This window comes from Passer montanus, unplaced genomic scaffold, assembly GCF_014805655.1.
Source record: "Passer montanus isolate IOZ18808 unplaced genomic scaffold, ASM1480565v1 scaffold11, whole genome shotgun sequence".
NCBI classification, from domain to species: Eukaryota; Metazoa; Chordata; class Aves; order Passeriformes; family Passeridae; genus Passer; species Passer montanus.
In genome coordinates, this window is record NW_024357613.1 from 1,867,691 (window position 1) to 1,894,611 (window position 26,921).

The following is a 26,921-nucleotide window of genomic DNA, read 5'->3' on the forward strand; positions in this document are numbered from 1 at the left end:
TACTGACAATTTGTATCCATTTCAAATGGATAAAGCAACTCTTTAAAGCAGGACTTACTTCTGATGGTTTGGCAACTTCTTTTTCATCAACATACTTTGCCCACGGTCCCAGAAAACCATCAATATTAGATGCGTCATTCTCCTTGAATTTCTTCCTTTTTTCAATTTTCCTCTGTCCTGTTTCAAACACTGTTAAACCTGAAGAAGGAAACAATACACTGACTAACTGCTAACACAGAATACATCAGAGGTTACATCATAGTCAGCTTAAAAGAAAAGCCACCACCACCACTCCTTTCAATATAAAGGACAACACGGAAAAAGTATTTAAGCAAAATTGGCCAAAACATTGCTCACTTCTCCAGATATGAACACTGCTAACTATGTGCAGTAACAGAGTTACCACTTCAACTGTGTATCCCTGCTTGTTAGAATATTTAACCATGCATGCACCATAAATTTTTAACAGTCAGTCTGCAGACTGTATGAATACATCAATTTTCATGCTTTAAATTGTGTAGTTTTTGAAAGTAAAGTCTTCTTGGCTTCTGATACCTCTGAACCCTCTCAGTTTGAAAAAAAAGCCCCAAAATGAAAATAAGACATGTGTCCCAAAACCCCAACCATGTATTTTAATTAAGAAAAAATTAACAGAATTATAGAATGGTTTGGGTTGAAAGTGACCTTTAATGGTCACCTACTCCAACCACCTTGCAATGAGCAGCAACATCTTCAACCAGATCAGGTTGCTCAGAGCCCTGTCCAACCTGAATTTCAATGTTTCAAGGGACAGGGCACTCATTACCTGTCTGGGCAACTTGTTCTAGTATTTCACCAACCACATTGTAAAATATTTCTTCCTTATAACTTAGTCTGAATCTGTCCTCTTTTAGCTTAAAATCATTACCCTTGTTCTATTGCTACAGGCCCCCTTAAGAAGTCTGTCACTATTGACAGAGTCAGCTCCCTCCAAACACTATCATCTTCCTTCACAGAAATACTAGCTTTTCACAAATATTGCACCCTCAGAATTTCATGTGTCAAAATCACTATACAATATGGATATGGGAGGGAAAAAACCCTGTAGGTAATTATTTTAACATCTTTTAAGTTTTTCAAGCTTGTATATACAATTACATTCAATTTTCAAAAAACGTTTTTGTGCAGCAGCAGTAATATTCATCTAGTGCAGAAGAGACAAAAGAAGCTTTATGCAAACAATGGGAAAATAAGCAATGTAAAAAGTTAAGCAGTGATCAGAAGGAATCATATTAATCAAGGCTTTTCTTAAAATGAAGTACAAAATTCCATTATGAAAAGGGGTTTTTTTAAATGGTTTAATCTTAGTTATTTCCTTCTTTGGAAGGAAAGAGTGAAATAAGCTTGGATATATTCTGAGGAAGAGGACACAGAAATAAAGATCCTTTGTATACCCATGTGAATAGGATATTTGAAAAAGACATGCAAGGGAAAGCATAACCATGACATTTACACAGGTACAGTTTTCCAATGTGAACAAATCCCTCTGAGTGTTAAATATCTTGTATCAAAGTATTAATTACAAACCCATGCCTCTGGTAGTCAATCCTCCCAGTGGCATGCCATGCTGTTACCATTTGGCAACCTTCCAGTGGTTTTTCTTTTCCAAATAACCCAAAGAGCTTAACTTTGCTAAGCAGAGATAACGTGCAGCTCCCAACAGGAGTGCCAGAGGTTGCACACAGAGTGATCAGTTTGCTCCTGAGGAGCAGTTATGGTGATTAGCTCAACATACAGCTATCCTAATGCAGACACATGACAATGTTAGCTTAGACAGAATTTAAGAGGACCAAAAAGCTGTTTCAAATTGTATTGATAAATTGTATTCATGCAATGGCACATTACAAATCCTATTCTAAAATTTGTCATGACAACCTGAATCATTTGCTACTTCAAGAAAACAAAACACTCCAACATCTCTCTTCCCCCTCCACATTAAAATTGCAACACATCTCTTCTTTATTGTGTTCTTGGACATTGGTAAGTCTCACATAATACCTTCCTTTGCTAATACCTATTCCATTTCTTAGTAAAGAAGCAATGAAAACAATTTGAAGATGCAAGTAATTTATACAAGATTCTGAATTAAATACCTTGATTTTTTTCAGCTTCTTCCACAGAACCAATATATTTGGTAGCAGCTTCAGGGTTATCTACAGAGGGATCTAATGCATAACCTGGAACAAGAGGAAAAAAAATACTGCTATTTCAAGCTTTTCAGTTTTGTACAACTTTTACTACTCTGTCCCTCTGCAAATTCTTTCCTGTTAACTCTGAACAAGCTTGGGATGACAAAGGATTGAAACTTTGGAATCCCATTAACTTTTCACTTGGCCTGAGTATAAAGATTACTATGAAGTAGTGCCATGAGGCCCTTGAGTACATACTGCTATCAGAATTCTTAAATTTGCACAACACAGAGAAATAAATAAATCTAACAGGCAACAATTAACAACATAAAATACATAATGTAAGATACAAAGGGGGGTAATCACAAGAAGCCAAGTAACAGAATCTGGTGGGAAGGAACCCCAGGATGCCCCGGCTCCGAGCGAGGCCAACGCTGAATTCAGGCCAGTTTGCTGCAATGCAAACAGATTCTGAAATACCATAGCAACCTCTTCTTGTAGTAACATAGCATAAGGAAAAGACTGGCTCAACATCTTCTGTCAGTGCACTTGATGTTAAATGGATGCTGCTTTAGAGCAGGACACTGCTCCTTGGCTTGCAAAGCCAGTGAGTCACGTGGAAAGCAGCCACGGCTGCTGCATGCACAGAGCCCTCTGGCTTCAGGAGCAGCCTCCTGCTCTGCCCACGGCTTCTGCTGGGTCAAGGACAGTCATCTTTAGCAGTCCTGGGGTGGCAGCAGCTGGAAGGCAGAGGATGAGATGGGGGGAAAAATAAATGAAGCTTTTTAGGGCTTTGTGTGTATTCTGTCTCCCACAGCAAAAGTTACTTAATCCTCTTCCTGCCACAACTGGGAAAGCTTCAGCTTGAAAGGAGTTGCTTTAACTAATGTGGATGATACCAGAAGCAACAGTCATGGACTTTAATTTTTAAAAGAATTAAGTATTCACATCTTCATTTCCTGACTACAGCTATTGAGCCTCGATAAAAACAAAGCAGAACAACCCCAACCACAACAAAATCTGCTGCATTTAGTCTTAGAAATAATTTATAAAATGAACAAGCATTTCATAGCTATTCAGGATATTTACAATTTTATTACATATATCCAACTTTTTTTCTCCATTTCTCCTGAAGTGGATAACATGATCTTATAAGACAGACAAATGAATTAATCTGGTTTCCATGGAACAGGTGGTGCACTGAACACTCACTGACCACCATGGCTTTTTTTTTTTTTTTGGGAAAGACTGCACCCTGGTGGACATAACCCCAATTCTTATTAAATATTAAAGTGACAAAATGTCTCTTGAGGAATCAATGAGAATTCCTCCATATCAAGGATGGAAAAATAGAGAAAGAAAGATACTAAACCACCAGTAAAACACACATAATAAATTAAATCCTACAGCATGCAATCCAATTCCTGTATTTTTGTTGATTCACAGAGACAATCATGAGCAGGGGGAGATTATCTAATCTACTCTGCAGGCCAATGGCTGGCTCATAAAGGCACAAACAAATGCATACAAGCTGAAAACCTATCAACGCCACTCCAACAGCCAAAGGAAAATTGTCTCCCCAAACATTTTTCAGAAAAACTACTCTCCTAGAACATGGTCCAGTTAATTCTTTTTAGATGATGGGAAAAAAAAAAAGTACTAAATTAGTGGAAGAGCCATTCCAAGAACACAGCAGGTATTACCAATCCAAATAGAGCATTCCACCTGCCAACCAGCCCTGTAGTTTCAAATCTCGTAAAACCCAGTGGTGGGTTTTATGTGGAACAACATATGTCCAGATGATCCATGAATACAATATAGGGAGAGAAATATATGCCAACATCATCTTACAAAATATACATTCCCACTATTCCTCTGTTAAGCAATAAAATAATTTATTCTTGACTTTTAGTAGGATTTACTTCTATGGCTAACCAAACAGAGCCAACACTGCAATCAGACTTTCCCTAATTTAGCTGCCTGCTTTTACTAAGCCACTATTTCAATGAGTTCCCTTCCAAGCTATAAGGTTTCTGTTAACAGTAGAGAGATATTACTTTGGATTGCTGTCAAAATCAATACAGTGGTTTACTTGTCCTCCAACTTTATTGACACCATCTCTGGGACTCTATTTGCTTGGTACTTGTAAAAGAGGGACAGTATTCCCATGAATAGGGCCCCTGGGCCAAGCACAGCTTCCCGTGGAAGTGGAGACTTCTTATACTTGAGTTGAATTTGGTCCAGCATCATTCTCATAGAAAAGCTCTGAACAATTTCTACTTTCTAGTGGATATGTGAAAGGGAATATTTTCCTTCTGGCTGGGACTCCTAAACGCAGCTGCAAAAGACAGCTTGCTTTTATCCTACTCAGCTGGTATCCCACATAATGTGCCCTGACTTCTATGGCTCCTTCAGTTTTTCTTAGGAGGCAGATATTTCCCACAACATTTTAGCAACGAAAGATACAATTCCACCTACATCCACAATTTCAGTGCACCTGAAAATGGTTGGTTAAATAATTAGACTTTGATGTGCATTCCAGAAAGACAGCTCATTAAAGCCTGTTTACACCTCACTGTGCAATGCAGCACATAGAGACCCAGAGTAGCTCAGGTATGAGGAAAAATACAGCTGGACCAACCCACTCTGCACTGGCATCTCTGCAGAATCAAAGTAATCAGACAATAAAGTGCCTACAATTGTTAACAGGTAATAAGTGACTGTAGGTGTTGCATGTAACATGAGTAGATTAAAAAAAAAATAATCGCAAGTGTTATTTCCAAGGCACTTATTTTAGGCTCTTAAAATATCAGTGTTAGTGATGACATAATCCTGCTATAAGCAAGTTACTGAGAATTCAGAAAGAGCTCTGAGATTCATTAGACTTCAATAGAAGACTATTTCTTATTAAAAAGGACATTATCTTATGAAGAAGAGATTTAAAAATACCCAATGTTGCATGAATGAAGCAGTCCACTATTAGGATGAGCACTGATGCCCAAATAGCTATGAAATGGCTAAAATATTAATGAATAATTTGTGTGCAGCATGTAAAAAATAATCTGTAATTCTGCTTCTGAAAATGTATATGTGCTTATATATTGACTTTTTTATCAGTACTCAAAAGGGAATTTTCAAGTAAAGAGACTCCTTCAGCTGAGAGCAGATACAGAAGAATACACGTGTGCTGTATGTTAGGACTTCCTCGTCTTTTTTTACATGCTCCAAGGAATACAACATTGAAAAAATAATGCCAGTTAAGCATTTTAAATCATAATGTCTTGCGAAGGGGAATTTTATTTTCCAGAGAGACAGCCTTCGCTTGATAGTTGAAATTAAAATAAGACTGCCTTACATCAATGGAATCAAACTAGGGTAGATCACTTAGGACTGCAGATACAAAACCGGTTACCAATTAAAAAAGTCAGACTCCCACAGAGAAATTATTAATGGTTTTCCATTAAAATGGGAGAGGACCTTTCACAACATCATAAAATGCCTACTTGGACTATTTTATTCAATGTTTTTTATGGATTATGCCATCAGTATACTCCTTTCAGGTAGTTGTAAATGGCAATAAGGTCTCTCCCTCAGGACTCCTTTTTTTTCCAAGCTAAACAGTCCCAGCTCTCTGAGCCACTGCAGATTTTAACCCTAATGTGCAAAACATCTCCAGTGTCTGTAACAACTTCACTTCCCCTAACTCCTGGAATAAAGGGAACCTTACTAAGAGGGGTAGGTCTCACTTAAATCAAAAAGCAGATGGCTCTAAAAAGGTTCAGAGAGTACTTTTTGATAAAATAGCTGGGCTACTTAAGGAATACCTAAAGAAATATAATACTTTAAAAATATACTTAAAGAAAAGTAAGCAGTTTGCAATGACACACAATCTTTAGAAACCCATATCCTCAAGGAAAAGGTAGCACAGAAATCTGAAATCTCAGGTAACAGGGACAGTAATAATCACAGAATCTTATTTAAATGGAAGGCAGGGAAATGGAAAACCCAAGCACACATACAAAACAACAGAGGCTAAAAATAATACACTGAAATATCTTGTTTTAAAATAATAAACTAACATAATTGGTAGGACAGTACTGACATAATTGGACACAGAATATATGCTTTATGAGGTAGAAAGAATACAGAAATAAGATGGTCATGCCAGTGGGGAAAAACATGCTCTGTGCCATAGAAAGCTTAAAGATAAATCAGATTAACAAGTTAATAGTGCTAATGAGCATTAAATGATCCTGTGTACTGAAATTTCAGGTCTAAGTAGTGGTGAGTACAGTTGCCAGAACTCCCAGAGTGACCATTAACACAGAAAATGCAGTAACCATGAAATGGTAACACAGAGATTAAACAACAGGTGCCAGGGAAAGAGGCACAGGAATAATGACATATTTTAGTCATATCCTTGCAGCAGACTGCACAAATCTCACACCAAGATGCAATGATTTTTACACAATGTACTTGTACCATGAAGCAGTCATGCCAGAGAGTCACATTAAAAAAAGCCAGTTTAGCAGTGCAGGAAACTTGATTTTAAGATATTCTTTCTAAGGACACACATTTTAACAATGACCATAATGAGGTATAAAACTAACATTACTGACAAAGCAAAGGAAGATATAAAAACATTTATGACCATGATTTCCATCTCAAAACAAGAGAGCTATATTAAGAAAAGAACTTTAAAAGGAATAGAAAGTGCCCCTGCATTTTCAAATGCAGGGGCACTTCAAAGATACCATGTAGGAGGAAAAAACCTAATGCTTGCCAGCTAATAAGAGATGACTTTAAAGCTACCAGAAGGAAGTGAGCACTGCTGAATAGTAAGTTAAGAGAAACTATTAGAAATAAGAAACTATTCTTCAAATAGTTGAAGTTGCATCCAGATGTGGAAAATACAAAGACCAAACTCCAGCAGCAAAGCAAACACTACACTAAGGCAGCCTGCCCTCAAAAGTGAGGGAAATCTTATAAGATATAAAAACTAACACTTGTCCTTTGTCAAAACTGGCAGGGACAGAAAGTGCACCTGACAATGTGTAGGCCAGTTGATGAACAAGAACTGAGAAGAGCACCCGTGAGGGCTGTATTAAACACATGTTGATGATAGCGGAGCTTGGGTAGACTCCTGTGCCAGAATCTTGCTTTATGGACAACGTGACGCTGTATCTACCTCAATGTGAAATGCCAGGAAATGACAGAGTCAAATAAGTGGTAACAAAACACCAGGATCAGAGGCAGTCACCCAAGAGATCTAAAGTCAAATCACAGTGCAGGTACTCTCACCTAATATCACCTCAATATGACAGACAAGGAATGTATCAAATACAATGCTGTCCTTTAAAAGACGTTTCAGAGGAGATATGGAGAACTACAGATCAACCTGCCACACATTTGTACGGATAGAAGATTCAAGGAGTAGAAACTACAATAAAGAAAATGAGTATGCACTCGGATGAGCATTGTATATTGCAGCAGAACAGACACCACAATTTTCTCTACAGGTAAATCACAATGAGAAAGCCTCCAGAATATTTGAGGTGGCAATCCTGTGAATGAGCAAAGCTTAGCTGATCTTGGGTATCTTTACAAAACCAAGTTAGACTGATTACAGGGTGCCTCAAAGACATTTTAAAAACCCACAGGTCCTTACATGGTCAATTGATGAAAACTTATTAAAACACTGTCAAGAATAAATGGTTGGTTTGCACAGCACAGGAAAGTTGCTGGTGGATTCATGCTCAGGCCCATGACATTCAGCATATTGATAAATGATCTGGAAAAATGGAGCAAGTAGCTTTGAGCAAGTTACTCACAGAACAAATTCACAGTGAGAACAACACGTAACCACTGTGCACAGCTTTGCTCTCCATCTTAGGAGCAATACAGTGGAATTAGAAGAGATACAGAAGAGGCACAAGGACAGCCATAGGCATAAAAAAGCTGCAACTGAGGAACAAAAAGATTGATCAGATTTATCCAGGTGGGAAAAAAAAAGGAGACTGAGAACAAGCTAAGGCCAAGATCTATAAAATAAGAAATCACACAGAAATGGTGAAAAAGAAATGATTGCTCATTTCATTTTTCAGCATAAGAGACATGGGGATATGAAGCCAAACTAGAAAGCTGTTAAGTTCCACAAGTTTGAAACACAGATACTTCCTCACATAAGGAGCTGCTAAGCTACAGAGCTGTCTGAAAGAGGTTACTGTACAAAGGAAAATTATACAGGTTCAAGAAGCAGCTGGAAAAGTTTGTCAAAAAGAAAAAAACAGAAGACCCCCAACAAGTTGTTTGAAAAATAATAAATATATAAGCATTGCACTTGGCTGACAAGGGCAATGCTTATATATTTATTGTGTGTATTGAAAAGAAGTATTCAGATGAATCACTATTTTCTTGCTTCCTTCCTCTACTCCTCACTAGATAACCATTGCTGGCCACTTGTCTAATGGAATAAAGGGCTGGAAGGACCCTCAGTCAATGACAGCATGGATGTTCTCGATGATGCTATCCAAGCATCACAAGAAAAATGTACTTTTAAGAGTAAATATTTACTGCACAAGATGTAGATCAGAAAGACTAGTTGCCAAAACATACTTGGGTTTTGTTTGTGATTAATATACAGGTTTCTCAATGAATATGTATAAGCTTTCAGGATTATATGCATTATAAAGCTGTCCTTTTTTTTTGTAAAAGGCACTGAGACAGTTGAACTGTTTGGATACATGATCTCATTCACTACCCTCATCCTTCATTTACAGTCACTGCCAGCCTTTGCAGATTTGTTGGAGACCTCCTGCCTTAGTGCAATGGTGCTAAACAGAGTAACAGAGACCAGAAGTCTCAAGATCTGCAGCTTTTAAAAGAGAGGTTTAGTCCTGTTCTTCTAATAGGTTATGACTCAGTCTTGAAAAAGATTTATGGCTTGGGTTTATGCCTATCAATTTTACTTGCATTTCTATACTTCGTATTTTCTGAGAAGATATTTATTCTATCCTTCCAAATGGAAAAAGAGAGTATTGAAAGTGTTAATAGATAACTTTCTGACAACTTAAAGGAGTGTTGGTTTTAAGAGATCTTTACTGAGCCAGAACATCATGCTCACTTACTGCATCTTCTAGCTTGAACTTCAGCTTTGTTGCTGGTTCTTGCTGTTTAAATTGCCTCTATCTCAGCCTTTTCCTAGTTCCATTGTCACTGTATCCAGATCATTATCTGTTGAACATTTCTAGGAAGCTGAATGATAGCTGCACAGTTGCCAGTGTTACAAGGTTTAAAAAGATATTTTTATACGCACTTTTAATACAACTTTCAAGACAGTTGCTATACAGTACTTGAACTTCAGCTTCTCAGTGCTGGTTCTTGCTGTTTAAATTGCCTCTATCTCAGCCTTTTCCTAGTTCCATTGTCACTGTATTCAGATCATTATCTGTTGAACATTTCTAGAAAGCTGAATGATAGCTGCACAGTTGCCAGTGTTACAAGGTTTAAAAAGATATTTTTATACGCACTTTTAATACAACTTTCAAGACAGTTGCTATACAGTGATGACATAACCAACAAAAGTAGTTTTGAGTAGACTTGCTAGCTTTATCTTTTCTCTATAGAGACATAACCAACAAAAGTAGTTTTGAGTAGACTTGCTAGCTTTATCTTTTCTCCAAATGAAACTTTTCAAATAAAAAAAAACAACAAATGAAACACTATAGGCCTACAGGCACCTTTTCCCAGTATCTATTTTACACACACTAAAATGTTACATTTAATTTCAACCCACAAAATTTTACATTTAATTTCACAGAACAAAATCTAATCTGTCTATTCAGATCTTGAATAGAGGCTCCTACTTGTATTATCTGTCAAGTTCTAATATCAAAATTACAGTAAAATAAGTTAAAATTATGGTATGAAACTAGATATCAATTTCTTAATATTGTCATTTTGGTTATAGTCCACATCCTAACAACTAAGTGAAAAGTACCTATTAGCTAAAACTATGTAAGAGAAAAACTCTGTCATTAATATATTTCAATTTTCAACATTTACAAGAAAGCTTCTAATGAAACTCAAGTATAAAGAAAAATGGAATGTGGCAGAGTCTCTGATGTTAGGCATTTTCTTCCACTGTAATAGGTAGCTACCACAAATGTTAGCAACGAAGTCTGAATCTCATGCATCACAGAATGCAGACATGAATTCAGGCACGCATAAAGCCCAAATGAAATTGAGGATACTTGTTTAGGAAGGTGATTTTTGAGGCAAAACAGTTTGCAAGAAGTAGTATTTTGAATGTAAATATGAATAATGAAAGACGCGAATCTGTTGTGCCAAATGTTGAGTGTTGTGACATTTTCAGTTAACACAGGAAGTATCAGATCTTGCCTAATAAACTGAATTTCAAGTATATAAAGGATACTTCATTTGAACAAGCACTTGCAATCAAAGGTAAAACAGAAATGAAAGCTTACAATGAAACACAAAACACAGGAAAAAAATTAACTATTGTTATATGTAAACACATGGCAGCTTTGTTCTTTCAAATGTGTGCAAAAGAATGTTTAGAATCCAGTCTTTCCATATTTCTCCTATGTAAAAAAAAAATAATAAACTTTCTTACAATTCATAAAAAGCCTGCTTGAAACTCAAGCTTCCCCAAAACTCAAATGTTTTATTTTCAAGTACCACTATTTACAAGGGAAAATGTTATCCAGGACAAGAAAGCAGTTACTGCACTGAACACCAAGACAGGTCTTTGGGTCTGTCTTTGCCAAGCCCGTTTTAGTAATGCATTCCCATTCTCAGCAAATCTGGTTCATTCAGTTTGTACCGAGAGGCAACCACTGAAGAACCTGACAACTCAGTAAGGCTTCCTTATGGTTTAGAGGGAGTCAGAATCACATGAAGAAATCTATTTGCATAACAGATGTACAGTTAGTTATGTGAGAAGTGTGAAATTTTGATTTGTGTTTTCTACACTTGATGCAACTAATGGAAGGATTAATTAAGAGGGGCTTGCTAGGAAATCATACACTTGATTACAGTTCAAAACAGAAGTACAAAATAATTTTTCCCAAATAAATCCATTCATATGGATTCTTATTCAAAAGCCTTTTCCCATTTTATTAATTCTGATAAAAAACAGTTTACAGAAGTTACAGTCCTATTAATTGTTCCATCAAGACCACCATTATTTTGTCCAACCTGGGTATGATAAAGATGGAGGTGAATTCCACTGTTAAGGACTTACCATAGGTTGCAAATGTTCTTCTCTGTTGTTCAAACATGAAATCATTGATGTGAGCTGGTTCTGCATATCCAGAAAGCATGTTTCTAGGTGCAGCCATTTGCTGAGTCCTAAATGGGTTTTCTGGTCCAAACTTCATCAAAAATGTTAAAGCAAGGTGGAGCAGAATTAGTAATTTGTTATTTTTGTGTATTTAATTTTTCAGAAAAAAAAAACCCACAGAAAAAAAGAGACCTGTCTTTCAAAAATGGTACTGCAAAATCACTTCAACTTTAAATTTCTTTGTGACTACTGAATAAGCTTTTTCATCTGTTATTTCACATGGTAATCACACAGCTGTTCTGAACAATTGATTTCAGGATTGAACTTTCTAGCACAGAACTTTCTGCACACAGCTCAGGTTGATATGTGCCACTTGACTTGTTGATACTTGACAGAACCAACACATATTGTATTCACTATGGGACCAGTACAAGCATTCAGAAGACAAAACCCAAGGCTGTCCCACAGTAGGTCTCCCTAACTAAAACATTTACACACAGCAGCACTGAAGCAAGTTAAAAACAGTACTTTTGTTCACACACATCCATATCTTTGATATGTTGCAAACTCACTTATGAAAAGGCCAAATTATGTGGTTTCTCAAAATGTTTTCTAAACATAAAGCATAACTAATGCAGAACTTGGAGCCTGATGCAGTATTTGTCTACCTAGAAAAGGCTAACCCCTGGTTGAAGAGAAGACAAACTGTACAAAGAGGCTGAATACGGAAAAAAGTTAAATGCTTGAACAGCTATTTTTATCTTTCAGATAGCCTGTCAGTTATAACAAAATGGAAAGTGGTTCACATGGCACCAGGCAGTCTAAATTCAGTCTTAAAAGGTTTTTCACCATATAAATTTAGCACAGCACAAGTTACTAAAATTCTTAATATTGATGTGAATAATTAAACTGAAAGTACTTTGATTTTAATGTTAAATCCTCCTCTTAAAAGTCTTATATCTGCAAGTCTTACAAATGTTAATTTTGCCCTAATGAGCACAATGAATAAATAGCAAAAATGTGAAAAGAGTAAAGGACCACCTCAATGCAGTTCATGTTTAACTCAACATCTTTATGTTATTTTCCCAGCTTAATTTTTAATTTTCATAGCCATAATTCCAATAAACATTTTAAGACTCTTCTTAGAAGAGCTTTATGCAGAATATTAAAATTCAAGCACTAAAAATACCAACATACTTGTATAGAATCTATTTTTTAGTTTGCCCACACTATATTCCAAAATGCAGCAAGCATCCAAAGAAGTTGTCTTGTAGGAAAGTCATACAAAATTTATGCAACCTCTTTCCTTTAAGCCAAAGGCATTTCTGCTCCAAAAACAAACACTGTTTCTTACCTCAGGTGCAAACATAGTTTCATAAGTGGGATTGTATTGAACTTCTTTGATAGCAGGATCAAGGTGGACTCCTGTTTCCACATCTTCCTGAAATAAAACAGACATATTAATAACCCATTTTTCACACACAGCTATTTAAATATATGACATTACCTTCTTTCAGTCCAAATTAGGGCTGTGGTTCAAGTTGACACTTCATTAGTGTTATGAAAGCATTATGAAAGAGAAGAGCACCTTGGCCAAAGTTTCTCTTTCACAAAAATATTGATTGCAAAACTAATGTCAGGTGGTCACTGAGAAACTTGTCTTAAACACTTGAAAGATTTTTGCATGTGAAAATTTATTTCTTTTTATTTAAAGATTTCATGCACACATTTTTAAAAACAGCAGCAAGACTGAAGGAAAGATTTTTTTAGGATGTTTGAAAATCAGACTTGTAAAGAAAAACCAATTAAAATGGTTATGAATTTAATATAAAGGTATGAAAGTTAGAACTCTACAAAAGGTAGAAGGCAGAAATCAAAAGCAACTATTCTGACAGACAGTTGCAAAGAAAAAAAAAATTACGTATAAACACTACATACAAACATTATGTATAACAATGGTTTTCACAAAATCCAATAATCCCTTATTTCCAAAAGGTACATTTTTATACTGAAAGGTATAAATGTAATTCAGCTTTAGCATTAAACACATTTGCAAGTCTGATGTGACAAAAATTTAACTTGATTGATGAAAGGACAAGAAAGAGGGATTAACCAAAAGAATAACTTCAAGCAACTCACAGGGAAAAATTCAGAAGGGCACATGCAGCTGAAACAGAAGACAGAGAAGAAAGAAAATGGCTGACAAGGTAGCAGTGCCCAAAAAGACCTGGTTTCAGAGCTTTACAAAGGCCTTTTCACATCATCAGAACCCCGTCCCTCATCAAGACCTCAGTTAATGAAGGAGAAAGTTATTTTGCAGAATTATTACTGCCATTGCTTCCTGTATCTTTATTCTAGAAAAACAGCAATTGAAAAGGACTCAGAATGTGCTAGTATACTGACAAAATCCCCAGTAATCATACTGAAAAAGCTATCCTAGCATCATTGCTTAGTCAGTGCTTACCTACAACAGGATCCCAAAGCGTTTGTGACTTACAAAAGAGAGTGGCACAACAGAGAACCAGATTTTAGCAGTTGCTTCACTAACAGAAAATTCTCATTAACAGAAAATAAACTCAATCTTGCTTTATATTATAGTATCTCAAAAGAACAAAATGGCTCATTCTTAACTTGTTTAATATTGTTAGTATTCTCTGACATAAGAGAATAGTTAACAACACCAGAAGAAGCTTTTTCTCTCCCCCCCCATTCAACAGCAGGTCAGTTACGAATTTGCTCATGCATACAAGATTTAAAAGATTTTAAAACCTGATTTTCTAGAACACAGAAAAGAAAAACAGTACCTGAAGATCTCTGGCTTGTTACCTGATTATATTTGATTAAAACTGCTCAACAAAGGAAAATATAAGAATGTAAAAAAACTCAAAAAAACCCCAAAACCATGACATCAGCAATCCCACTAATTGCTTTTCTACTAAGGCCACTGTCTCAGTAGAATTGTTAAGTCCAAGCAGAAAGCTTTAGTGTCACCACATGAACAATTATTTTAACAGGCAGGTCCAGCCATTGCAATGATCTTGTCTGAAGCCTCAGCACCACCAGTTCTCGGCCTGACCTCCTTTTTCTCATCCCACCACCCTTCCAATTCACTGGGCTTGGAGGTCAACAGCTACTGGTACGTTCACAGCCCTGACTTTCACACACCAAGAACGTGCCTGCAAACACCACAGCAGGCCTGATCCTGTCATTCAGCAAAAAACCCACACGTTCCCAGTCAGAACAGGAGCACACCAAAACCACTTCCTAACCTGCATTACCTACAAACTTACACTTCCTTTCACTGCTCCATGTCATGAGGACATTTTCCACAGACACCTTTTTCAAGTCACATCATACAGCTTATTCTTCCAGCTACACCTCTCATCTTGTCCATAAAACTCAACATTTGAGAAAATAAAAATTCATATAATTGATAATAAGGCAAAGTTTATCTGATCTGTGGTTAGTGACATTTGAACAGTGATCAGCTTACTTGAAATTAGGACAGGGTTTTTTTCTGCTCTTTAATCTGAAAAAGCAAAAAAATCCAGATTTGCAAAAATGCCAAGAATTTTTCAGTCCTGCTATTTTTCCTCCTCTTTTCTTCCTGTGAAGTTCTATTATATGCTGCTTGGTAATTGAGAAAAGAAACAGATTGTGCCATAAAAGCTGATCCTCTGCTGGAGGATTACAGCAATTCTGGTTCTACTTCGCTGCTGGTGGAACAGTGCTGAGTCACTTGAAAGCCACACAATATGTTCACTCCTAGACCACCACAGGCACATTCTTTCTGTGAAAACCACCGAGCCTTGAAATTGAAGCACATGTTATATTTATAAGAGCTACGCTCCTCAAGACCTCCGGTCTTATTCACGTTTTCATATATTAGGGCAACAAATGACAAGCTCATAACATGCTGCTGAAGCACATAATGGTTATCTTTCCATTACATCATTTTGCTTTAAACTGTGTAATCATTTGAATGTGGTCCAACTACTCACTCTATTTTCTCAGTATTTTTAAAAAATGAAATCTTGATAGGAATACAAAGTATTGACACAACATGTTGCCAAATGTTAGTCCATGGCAAGAGTTCAAATTGCAGCAGACAGATTATCCTTTGGTCAATATCTGGGAAGTGCCTTTTTGTACAGCATTATGAGACTCTAGTAGGTAGCAGAAACATTAAAAATATTAACCTAGCCCATCATTCATTTCACCAACTGCCAAGCTATCTGCATTGGTGTATTTTGGTTGTGGCCTTATTTTTTATTTTCCAGATGAGAGGAAAGAACTCATCGGTAACCTCTGCACATGGTGAAGATCTCCAGGTACAACTGCCAGAAGACCATTTCAGCAGAACTCATCTTTCTAGGACCCAGAAAGCAAGAAAAGGTAATACAGGTCTAACAACACTGTCCCTTTATGCTGGCAACAGCCTTAACTGCATGCATTTGCCATAGCTGCAGCTGACAGGGAAGGGATCACAGGAGCAGCAGTCTGGCAGAGCTGTGACTGAGATAAGGTAATCTAAGAGATCACCTCTCTGCTGTGCTGCAGCTTTTCCTTTGGTCACAGGAATGATTTATCTAAAAGCCTAAGGTGAGTAATAGCTTGTGTGCCCCGTGTGACACAAGTGGCTCTGTGGGATGGGAGATGATCAGTAGTTAAGCTGAAAGAGGAGGGCATCTGTGATTTCAGTGAAGGGCTAAGTATTACTCTAGATCACTTCCACTCTCAAAGGCACAGGAACCATAAAAAGGAGGGTCAAAAAGCTCTCAAACAGATGCAGTGTTCCTTTGGAGAAAGTGAAAAGTTCAGCTGTATGACTGGCAGAAATGCAGCTGGTGTTTGCTGCAACTCAGAAATTGCATTAATATGGGCTTTATGGCATGCTGTAATATCATTAAAGGGCTGTACACCCCATATAACCTGGAACCAAAGAATTAAGGGTTTAGGAAGTTATGTTTTACTGAATATGGCTATCTTGAAAAACATAATAGAAAGAAGCTCCAAACTCAGCTTTATGTGTCACCTCTGCTTTTCTCAGCACTTGTAACAAACACCCAACTGAAATACAGTGACTGCATTGGGCACCACATGTCAGGTAAGACACATGCTACTGAAAAGTGTCCAAAAGAAAAAAAAACATTATTGAAGGGATAAGAAAATACAACCTGAATAGAAAATTTGAGCAATCTAATTCAGCACAGAAGAGATTCAGATTATGTAACTTTGCAGAAATAAGGAGAATCAAAACCTGAAAATGCTCACTCCATAGACCCACTGAAGTTTGGCAGACAGGTTGAATGAATGTCTGTCCACAGAGATGTAAGAATCACTGCTGATACAAGGCAAGAAGAAGCAGATGATGTCATTTCACCAAACTACTTACTGTGTTGGTATGTTGTTTTGGTTTTTTTAAAATAGATGTGATGTCTACTTATTTGCAATGTCAGGTTGCTTTACAGTTCAGAGATGACTTGATGAGGTAAAAAAATTCTTTTGATAGTTAAGTGTTGCCCTTTTGCACCTTCTGTTTAACAAAACACAATCACACTATTATGGGGGAATGGTGCACAGGGCTGTACTCTTGGGTATTAGCATTGCCTAAGGAGTCTGTCTCAAGACAGGAAGAGGGTTTTGATGCTAAGTGTAGAGAAGGGGGTGCTTCATTTCAATTTCCCAGAGATCACCAAATGTCTGGTTCCTTTCAAGGCATGCTCCTTCAGTGCTACCATAAAGCTTGGCCACTTTAAAGCATAAGAAAGAGGACAGGAAATAGAAGGGATTTTAGACTACAAGTACAGTAGATCTGATCAACTTTCCTCCTTAACAGGTTCCTTAAACATGCCACAGTCCTCTTTTTCTGCAAAAAAGCTCCTACCCAAATGCCATAAAACAATAGTGCTACTTTCTACAAAAATCACTTAATTTATATAATAAAAAATAGTTCAGTAATAAAAAATTATGTTAAAAAAGCTTGCTAGAAGTTTCTTTATGTGCACAAAAGACAAAAATATTTCTTAAATTAAACAGCAGCAAAATCCCTGTAACAGGCAACAAAACAAGCCTTAAATAAAAAGATTGAGGTGCACTGTGTAGTGCAACACTGGATGGTAACTCTGCTCCTTAGAAAGGATTTTTCCAGGCTTATATTTTCCATGTTCATCTCATGCAAGCAGAGAGTTTTGATGTCTACATGTTGGGAGTTTTTCTATTTTTTTCTGGACATTTCAGATAATAAACTTACAACATTCCATTTCCCCAGGTATAATCATTATTAGTTAGTCAAATAGCTAAAAAAGGGCAGGCTGCTTTGCATAACATTTAATTAGTTCTGGACATTTCAGATAATAAACCTACAACATTCCATTTCCCCAGGTATAGTCATTATTAGTCAAATAGCTAAAAAAGGGCAGGCTGCTTTGCATAACATTTAATTAGTTTTAATTATCGATCACATTAAAATGTGGTAAATTAAGCCCACATCCCATGAGCTACTGAGACTTAAGCAGTTTGTCACTTATCTATTTTTGCCTAAACCACTTGGGCTGTCAAATGCACATTATCTCATTCTAAAGATTTACAAATTTATTACCAAGAGATAAATAGCTTTTGCAGTGAAGCTCCAACATTAACACATGGCTGTTATCAGCTTTTATTCTTTCTACCCATTCGTGCACTCCTAACAGTAAATGACTGCCTCACTAACTTCAACAGAATAAAAATAAACCAGCAAGAAAAGCATATGCTAAATGGTTTTGTTGAACTAGGCTGGATTCCCTGGATCTTGCAGAATGACAAGCTCTAAACATCTACTCTCTACAAGATATTTTGTGTCAAAGAAAGCTGGAAAACCCACCCTGTCAAAGACAAACATTCCTAACAAGTAACACTTCCCAAGTCTGCTACAGAATTATTACACGCCACTTTGTATCTTTCTTCTCTCCATTGCTAGCAGGATTAGGTTTTAAAAAAACATTAAGAAGAGAGACTGAATTCTGCTTCCTCCCCTTATGTAAAACTTCTCTGGAAACCTGCATAGTGCCAAAGGTAAGCCAGATTCAAAGGGAGCTGACACTTCTGATCCCCTCTCACATTAAAGGCAACACGGATCCTCCAGCTCCTGCTCTGGGCTGGGCCAGCCTGGTTATTCTGACCCAGGGAAATGTCCCCTCCTCAAGACTACTGAAGGGCTTGCTGCAGAGAAGTATCACAAAATCTGCTCCCATCTGAGCCCTACCTGGGCAGAGATCAAACAATAGCTGTTCTCTCAAAAGTAAAGCTTATAGGCACAATGGCTCCTGTGAAGTGATTTCTTCACAGAAAGTGCAATTTCCTGAATTTCCTTCTACATGTATAATGTGAAAGTGAAGATAGAATTGCCAGCAGTGTTAGGGTGATTTTTTCATAGAAGTAGAAACTGTAGGAAAACTAATTATAATTGGGTTTGACAATTGCCTGGTTGTTGGCAACTGGGCTCCCTTCCCTTTCTTGAACAGCCTCTATTTACACCACTGTCACGCTTACCTACTGTTTGACGTATTTGGAGAAAGAAAATATCTTGATTAACCTGTCCACTGTTCCCACAAAAGAAAACGTCTGCCTTATGGAAACTTGGCATTTGGGGAGAGTAAGAGCAGAGCAAGGGTATATGATGATAATCTGCACTCTTCCAACAGCCAAATATTTTCAGGTCTTGGTGAGACGTGGGGAAATCTGTGTATTTATTGACACCTCATCCTTTAATGGATCTCTTCCAAGTACTTGTCCAGACTCCTTGTGACAAAATTCTACAACACACTGTACTTCTTGGCATGACAATAAACCCTACTACACACTGGATGCAGAGCTGCATCCTTTTATTTGCTTTGAACCTAACTCCTACTGGACAGCTTATGGCTGCTGTAATGGAAGAGACAGTGAGTATTTAACTCCCTCTCTGTGCCATTTAATGATTTTGTAGGTGTCTATCATATTTTGCACCTCAGCTGTCTGTTTTGGCCCTCTCATTACCTCCTCATACAGCAGCAGAACCCTTCTTCAGCCCAGCTGTCCCTCTTTGAATGTCCTGCAGTTACAACCTATCTTTTTCTGCATGAAGGGCCCAGAAGCATAAACCTTCATCCTCTGCTGTTCCCTCAAGTGATTTTAGTGGTGCTAAAAACAGCAACAGAAACATGCAACTTTCTTCCAGTGGGCTTCCCAGTTTAGAATGAGAGGAGAAGTATTACTGGATTGGAGTCAACAATAGTTATAGCTGTTATGTATTATGAGCAATTTAACATCAAGATCAGACCTATTTCAAGAAGCAGGCTGTAAGAAGAGGTTGTAACAAAAGCAACCCCCTCAAACCTTTGAAACACAGTTACCATTAGTACAGCTTTCAATTACAGAATAATTATTTTCATAGAAACATGATTTTATGTAACTATGATGTACTTTGAAACAAGGACTCAGCAGATTTTGACCAAAAAATTAAATACATGTAGGAGTAACATTTTAGGGCCTTATTTGCTATGCACACTTGAGTAGCCCAAATGCTGTCAGCTCAATGTGCTAGCAATGACACCTGCTATTAAAGAGAGTGAGGACCCGTTCCTGTTTAAAGCATACATAAGACTTTGGCCAGTTCACAGGCCAAAAGTCTGAACTAGAAACAGCTAAAATAGTCAGAATGCAGAACACCAACCATTTCAGGTTCACACTCCCAGCTGCCAAAAATACAAGCTGTGGTTGCCAGTCCCTGAGCAACTACATGAACTTTTGTGCCAGCAAGGCAAAGGGAAAACCTGTTGCTACAGGCTTAAAGGTGGTGGAAAGCACATCCAATGCCACTTGCCACTTCTCCCTAACACTCAGGAAACACTATAGATGTTAATTAGGATTTCTTTTTGAATGGGCACAAGACAGCCTGCTGGATGCTGTGACTTGAGAAGCCAGATTTCCAAGCCTCTAAGAGATAAACAAACGTAGTCACTATACACAACACAGCATGTACATAAAAATATGATAAATTGTGATATGAATTAACTAATGGCTACAAAGTGAAAGAGCCCATCCATCTCTTGGTCATTAGACAAGAAACTTTCTGAGTATTGTTACTGGCAGCAGGACAGTAACAACGACAGTTATCACGGCAAGATGCCTGCTTTTGATTAGAAATTTGCTTTCTGTACAAAAAATCCCAAAGCTAACCAGCACACTCCCCTCTCCCTTTCTGCTATCACAAAAGTGAGCCAATGCGATACTGAACTTGCAAAAGAAAGGTTTCCCCAGCAACAATGATACAGAAACACCAACCAGCTTTCAGGCTGTCCTTTCCAAGAGGATTCGGTTGCAGCCACCCGACCAAGAATCGACTTCACCCCACAACCCGGGAAAGCCACGCAGGAAAACACCTTCCACAGGGAACAGCCCCCAAGTGTCTCGAGAACTGGGGTCAAGGCCCGCTCTCAGACGGAGCTAACACGCTTCAATAAACCCGGCCCCTGAGGCTGGAATCCACGGGAGCTCCCCGACACACGCCCTCCCCTCCCCAGCTCCGACCCCCACGCCTCCCGGCAAGGCAGGGCAGGGCCATGCGGCGGCACCGCGCCCCTCCCGCCCCGCTTCCCCAGCCGGGGCTGCTCCGGGGCTGCCCCCAGCGCTGTCTCCAGGCCGGCGGTGCGGACACAAGGCCGGCCGGGCGGGCGGCCCGGGCCCGCAGGGCTGCCTACCTTCACGGCCACTTCCGGGGCCGCATCGACGGGCAGGGCCGGGGGCGCGGCGGGCGGCGCCCGGAGGTGCAGCACGGCATCGCGGCTGGCGAGCACGGCGGCGGAGCGCTGGGAGCCGCCCTCGGCCTCGGGCTCCGAGTCGGGCTCCGAGTCGGAGCCGCCGTAGGAGGCGAGCGCGGCGATCGCCGCCGACATCTTGGCGCGGGGGATGACGGGACGGGCAGGTCCTGGCAGCTCCGCAGGGCTCGACGCGTCCCTTCCCCCGCAGAACGAGCGGGGTGGAGCTGCGTCTTAAACTCGTGGCTCGTTAAAACAGAAAACACACTCTAAAAGATAAATTTGGCTACGGGATATACGGGTGTTTGAGGGGAGAACATCCCACTTGGCTGTTGTTGTTGCTTAACCTTCCAGGACTCTAGATCAGGACTACAAGCTCCAGCATGCAACGCGGCGCCGCGCTCGGAAGTTTCCCTCCGGCGCTCGCATTCACTTTGTCTGGCGGCAGGGGAAAATAAATATTCAACAGCCCGGGAAGAACTCCAGCCGGCCCCTTCTTCCCCCACACAAAGCGTCTTCGCCGTCTTTTCAGCAGCGGACAGCGGAGCGGGGAGCCCGGCCCCGCAGGACCCCGGTTGTCACCCCCGGGCTCCCACCGCTCCGGCCCCGCGCCGTGCCCCGGGGAGCTCCGCCCCCTCGCGCTGATTGGCCGCCGGCACACCCGGCTTCTGTCACGTCACAGCGGCGGGGCCCCGCCCCGCCCGCGCCGGGGAGAGGGAGCCCGGCGGGCCGGACTGTACCACCTGCCCGCCCGCGGGGTGGGGGGCGGCGGCGCATGGACCAGCCCGAGCATCGGGCGGTGTGGGGGGGCGGCCGGGTTCGGCCGCCGGGTAAACAGCGCTCCCCCCCCGCTCCCTCCCGCCCGGCTCGGCGCGCCGGGAGAGGCCCCGCCCCCCGCGCGCGCACACACACACGCGCACACACACAGAGACACGCGCGCGCTGCCCGGTGTCTATTGTGAAGCCGCCGGGGACGCTCCGCGCCCGCCGCCGCCGCCCCCCGGAACGCGGAGCCGCCAGCCGGGAATGGCCGGCGCCGCCTGAACTTCCAGCGCCCCGGCGGCCGCGGAGGGAGGGGCTGGGGCTGAGCGGCGTGAAGGTGCGCAGCGAGGGCAGGCGAGTAAGTGGCCCCCGCCCCCCTACCTTCCTTCCCTCGCGGTCTGCGGGGCGGGCGGGAGGGACCGGCCCCCGCTGCCCATCGCCGCCGGGGCTGCGGGACGCGCCCAGCCCACAAAGGGACCGGCGCTCGCCAGGTGTTGCTCCCCTGCCCTTTGTCCGCGCCCGCGCGGGGGGCGGCGGCGGGAGGCTGTGATGGAGGGAAGGGGGCAGCACGCCGCGGAGCCGCTCTCCTCCGTGTCCCCGCCGCCCCCGCGGGCAGCGGCGTGAGGGGGGCGTGTTGCGAGGCGGACGAGCGGAGGGGGCCGCACTTTTGCCGGAGCACGGCGCTTCCCCTCGTTCTCCCGCTGCCGGCCGCCCCGCGTGCCCGCGGCGGGGAAGGGGCGGCGGAGCGGGCCGGGGTCAGCGCGCGGCAGGCGGGCGGGGGGCGGCGGGGTGACGTCACCGCCGCCAGGTGCGGGAGAGGCGCCCCCTGCCCGCCCCGCCCGTGCCCGCCGCGGGAACGGCCCGGGCAGAGGTGCGCGGGGCTCCGCTCCCATCCCAGCGCACGGCTGCCCGCCGGAACACTGCTACCATTGTTAGCAGGGCTCCGAGATCGCGGGGGATGGCCGGGAGCGAGGAGAAGCACGCAGGTTCCAACTTCTCCCAGCCCGCTCCCCAGCGCCTTGCTGCGCGCCCGCGGACAGGAGAAACGGGGAGCGCGGAGCGGCGGCCGAGGGCTGGCTGCAGCGCCAGGTGCGCGCATCGCACGCCCGGCACCTGGAGCGGTTCCGTGCCCTGACTTCCCTTCGAGCCGCATGTGCTTTCGGAATTAAAGTGAGCGCACAGTGACATCTAATTGTCACACAGTGGCATTTAATCCGATTAAATGCTCTACTTTGAGTTTTCCACCCTCTTCAGCAGTCACGGTTTGAAATATTTGTTTTGAGAAGGTATCGCTTGGTTTTATTTGTTTTTAAAGAAAGGCTAGAATAAACGTAGAGGGCATGTAGAAAGTGTTGATAGCGTGGAGTGTAGCAAGGTGCTGCATTAAGATCTGTTCTGTTAGACACAGGTATGCTATGTCTTTGTATGCTAGAACAGGATTTTAGGTAAAATTGTCCCACACATTTCAACACCAAGACCTTTTGTTTGCATCTCCAACAGCTGAAATATGCTACCTAGAACTAGCATTTCATATGGTAATGAGGTGACTTTTTCATCTTAAATCTATGGATGATGAATCCATAAGTAAGGAAAGCTGTATGACGCCTCACATGAATCACTGCATGTTAATATCAAAAGGAGTTCTCCCACTGCACTCACTTGGTTTATTTGCAGCAATTGTTAACTGATTCCATATGACTGCATTCCTTTTTCTCTTGGCATGCAGGTATTGTCTGAAGTTGAAAGGTGTGCTTCCCGAAAAGTGAAAAAATTCAAGGTCTATTTGTGCAACCAGTTTGTGATATTTTATCTGGAGAACTGTGTTGAAAATCATTAAAGTAGTTCTGCCTTGTTAACCTTGAATTTTAAGTGTTTGATTCACAAAGCTTTGGTAGCTGACATAAGTATGTTCTACTATGTTGTGTCCAAGCATCCAAGTTCGCTTACCAGTGAAATGTAATCACCTGGGATTCTAGATGTGTTTGTTGCAGAACCTACAAAAATCATTTACTTGTTTAAATTAGCTGTCTTTCTGGTACCAGCAGTAGTAGATAAGCAAATACATGACAAGGCATTCAGGGCAATACTGTCTGAAGTTTCTCATTGCTTAAATAGTAGTGAAAATTAATTTTCAGCAAGCAAGCCAACGTCACTTCTGGGTATGAAAAACTGACTTGACTATGTTTTGAAAGCATAGATGGCTAATATACACCATGATCTAAAATCTGGTTTTGTCAAAAAAGCGGAGGTCAAAAAGCTGCTGGTCATTTGTGTTGAGCTAATATACTGGCTTGTCTTGACTATCAGCTGCATATTTGTAATTTCAAGAAGTGGTTGATCGGTATAAAGCAAACTGAAAGGATGATACAGCTTTTCTAAAAAGCTCTGCTCATTGATCACTGTGTGCTGTATGTTCTCTTTTAACTGAGTTCCACAAAATGTGTCGTGTTACGCGTTGGATGCTGCTGGTTCCGAGGCAGACTGAAGCAGTGGGTGGAAGGTGCTTTGGGTTGCTTGGCTTTGCTTTCCATCCAGCTTTTTCACTGCTGCTTTGCCTTGCAGTCACTTTCCTTTTCTTGCTTTAATTTTCCAAAGGAAGATAAAACTATTTCCCTTTGTACAGTGTTTTTACATATCAAGAGGGCCTTTTAACACTTGTCTGTTGTTACTGCTGGTGGTAAATACCAAGTATTACCATGTCTTTTCCCCTGGTGGAAGGAAAGAAGAAGTATTTTAAGAGAGTGGTTCCTTGAGCAGTAGAAGCCAGGCTTTTACCTTTTTCCTTCTTTTTTTTTTTTTTTTTTCTTTTTCTTTTTTTTTTTTTGTGTGTGTGTGTGTGGGTTTGTTCAGGGTTTTTTAAATCCTGAGAGTGGTTGTAAGCTCTAATGGAATTTTTTTTTTAGTACAGTCTCATCCTTTTGTGGATCGTCTAATGTCCAACAGGATGTTAATGCATTCTGAATCCTTTCCCATGGTCAGGACAATGACAGCATGTTGATTTCTTGAACTTAGCATTTTATAGGTGTTTTTGAGAATTCTACACCTCTGACAAATTTGGTTGAATTCAGGCAGCCAGTTTCCAAGAGGAGGAGCACCCATCAAATACCCCTCCCTCCCAACACTTCCTGTTTGAGACAGATTTGCTTCACAATTTGAAGTACAATATATTAAATTTTAACATTTCACAAATTTTCCTCCACATCAGTCTTTTTCTTCCCTATAGTTGATCACAAAAGCTGTTTCCCTCTGCTTTTAATGTATTCTATCCTACTTTCTTTTCCCTTTGCTTGCTCTTTCATAGTTCTTTTTTTGTTGCTTTCCATTATGGGCATGCTTTATCTCACACCCTTGTGCTTTCAGCTGGTTTTTCTTCCCCACAGAAAATGATGCATATAATCCTGCTTATTCTAGTTTTTTTCCTCTGTATTTTTTAGTACTCCTAAATTGCTATCAGCCCACTTGCATACACTCTCACTTCTCATCCACCAAGGTCTGCAAGTCTGCAGTTTGGAGGAAAGGGAGAAAAAACCCCAACATTTTATTTATCAGACAGAGGATTGAACCAAAATACGAAGTTCTGTTGTCTGTGGGAAATACAGCATTTAAAAGAAAATGAGGTTTTTTTGCCTCTGTTCATATGCTTTTGGCTGCTGAGAAAAGGTATCATGATGTAAGTCTTATCAGGTTACTCCTACTGCATTGGGATTGGGCCCTTTTATGAGCACCTGCTTGTGTGTCTGATGCATCTCAGTGTACTCTAATTTAGCTGCTTGGAGACTGAGGCACATTTTATAACTCGCGCTCTGCTGTTTCTACTACCTTGGAGCCTCTGACTGCTGCAAGGGTGATAATACCCCTTTTCTAGTTTTTGTTATTTTGGACTAAGTCCCGGATTCTGAAAGATACCAAGGCGCCAGATTGCAGAAAGAGTTCTCTGTTCCAGTACATCTGTGAATCAGGCTCTTTAAGTTTTTTGGAAGAGATCTTGAGGTTGTCTGACACAGATTACATGCTCTATATTTCATGTTTACAAGGTGTGGTTTCAAAGAAAGAATGATATGGGATAAGACTGGAACAACTTAAGACTGTTGTACTTGTTTCAGATGACTTTGCAAACTAAATAACATTTGTTGCAGAGCCACCTCTTCCCTGGAGGATGGAAGCTGTGCAGCTTCTTCGAACTACTCAGCTCCATATGCAGTACTGTGAACTGCATCTTACAGCACAGGCTGAATGAGTACTGTGTCAGAGAGGCAGCAAAACTAATTATAGACTTCCGGGAATATAAACTTAATTAGCATAATTACAAATTTATATTGGTTTTCTTAATTCTCTGAAAAATGTTTTTTAAAATCAGTTAAAGGATAGAAAATGTCATCAAAAGTGTATACAGTTCTGAGAATATGTGCCTGTATTTTTGGGAGAAACTAGATAGACAGCTTACTTGTCTGTTGGTGTAAGAAATTCCCTTATACTTTCAAAAACCTACAGAATAACAAACAAATGTAGTTAAATTTTAGCAAAGCTCTTAACAAAGAGCAGAAATAATGGATAATTTTCAATGAGCTTACACCTTTTTGTTGGCTGACTTTTCAGTTAGATACTATGGTTGTGACATGAATTTAGTCTTCTGACAGCTGATTCCATGCAGAAGTAAAATATTATAAATGCCCTAGCAGTATGACATTTAAAACTTATTAGAAAATAGAAATATGTTCTAAAGCCAGGTGTAGGTTTTTAGCATATAAGAAAAGACATTAAATTCTGTTGAAGAGATTTTTTTATAGCTAAGGCATTTGTACTGTCTTTTCCTCTTTTTTCTGCTCTGTGTTAAGCTGTATTCATTTTCTGCAAGCATTAATAGAGTGTCCTCTATTTGTCTCTTATTTTCTTAAATTTGAAAAACAAA

General features: G+C 40.5%; 2 protein-coding genes across 4 annotated transcripts in view; one reads left to right on the plus strand and one right to left on the minus strand.

The window, feature by feature from the left end:
* The window catches only part of CDC40 (cell division cycle 40), a 37,150-nt gene extending 15,754 nt beyond the window's left edge, over positions 1 to 21,396 (minus strand). The window contains exons 1-5 of one of the 2 annotated variants that reach the window (XM_039727974.1): positions 21,195 to 21,396; positions 12,827 to 12,913; positions 11,434 to 11,563; positions 2,133 to 2,216; positions 59 to 198 (exon numbers count right to left, since the gene is read on the minus strand). In XM_039727974.1, coding sequence (XP_039583908.1) covers positions 59 to 198; positions 2,133 to 2,216; positions 11,434 to 11,563; positions 12,827 to 12,913; positions 21,195 to 21,389 — 636 coding nt within the window. In that variant the 5' untranslated portion in view covers positions 21,390 to 21,396. Of the gene's footprint in view, positions 1 to 58; positions 199 to 2,132; positions 2,217 to 11,433; positions 11,564 to 12,826; positions 12,914 to 20,778; positions 20,976 to 21,194 lie in introns of those variants that run through there. The other variant, XM_039727984.1, reaches the window with a different exon arrangement.
* Positions 21,397 to 21,960: 564 nt separating this feature from the next.
* WASF1 (WASP family member 1) overlaps positions 21,961 to 26,921 on the plus strand; it is an 89,080-nt gene continuing 84,119 nt past the window's right edge. The window contains exon 1 of one of the 2 annotated variants that reach the window (XM_039727955.1): positions 21,961 to 22,370. The gene's annotated coding sequence lies outside the window, so the exon portion shown is untranslated. The remainder of the gene's footprint in view (positions 22,371 to 26,921) is intronic. The other variant, XM_039727962.1, reaches the window with a different exon arrangement.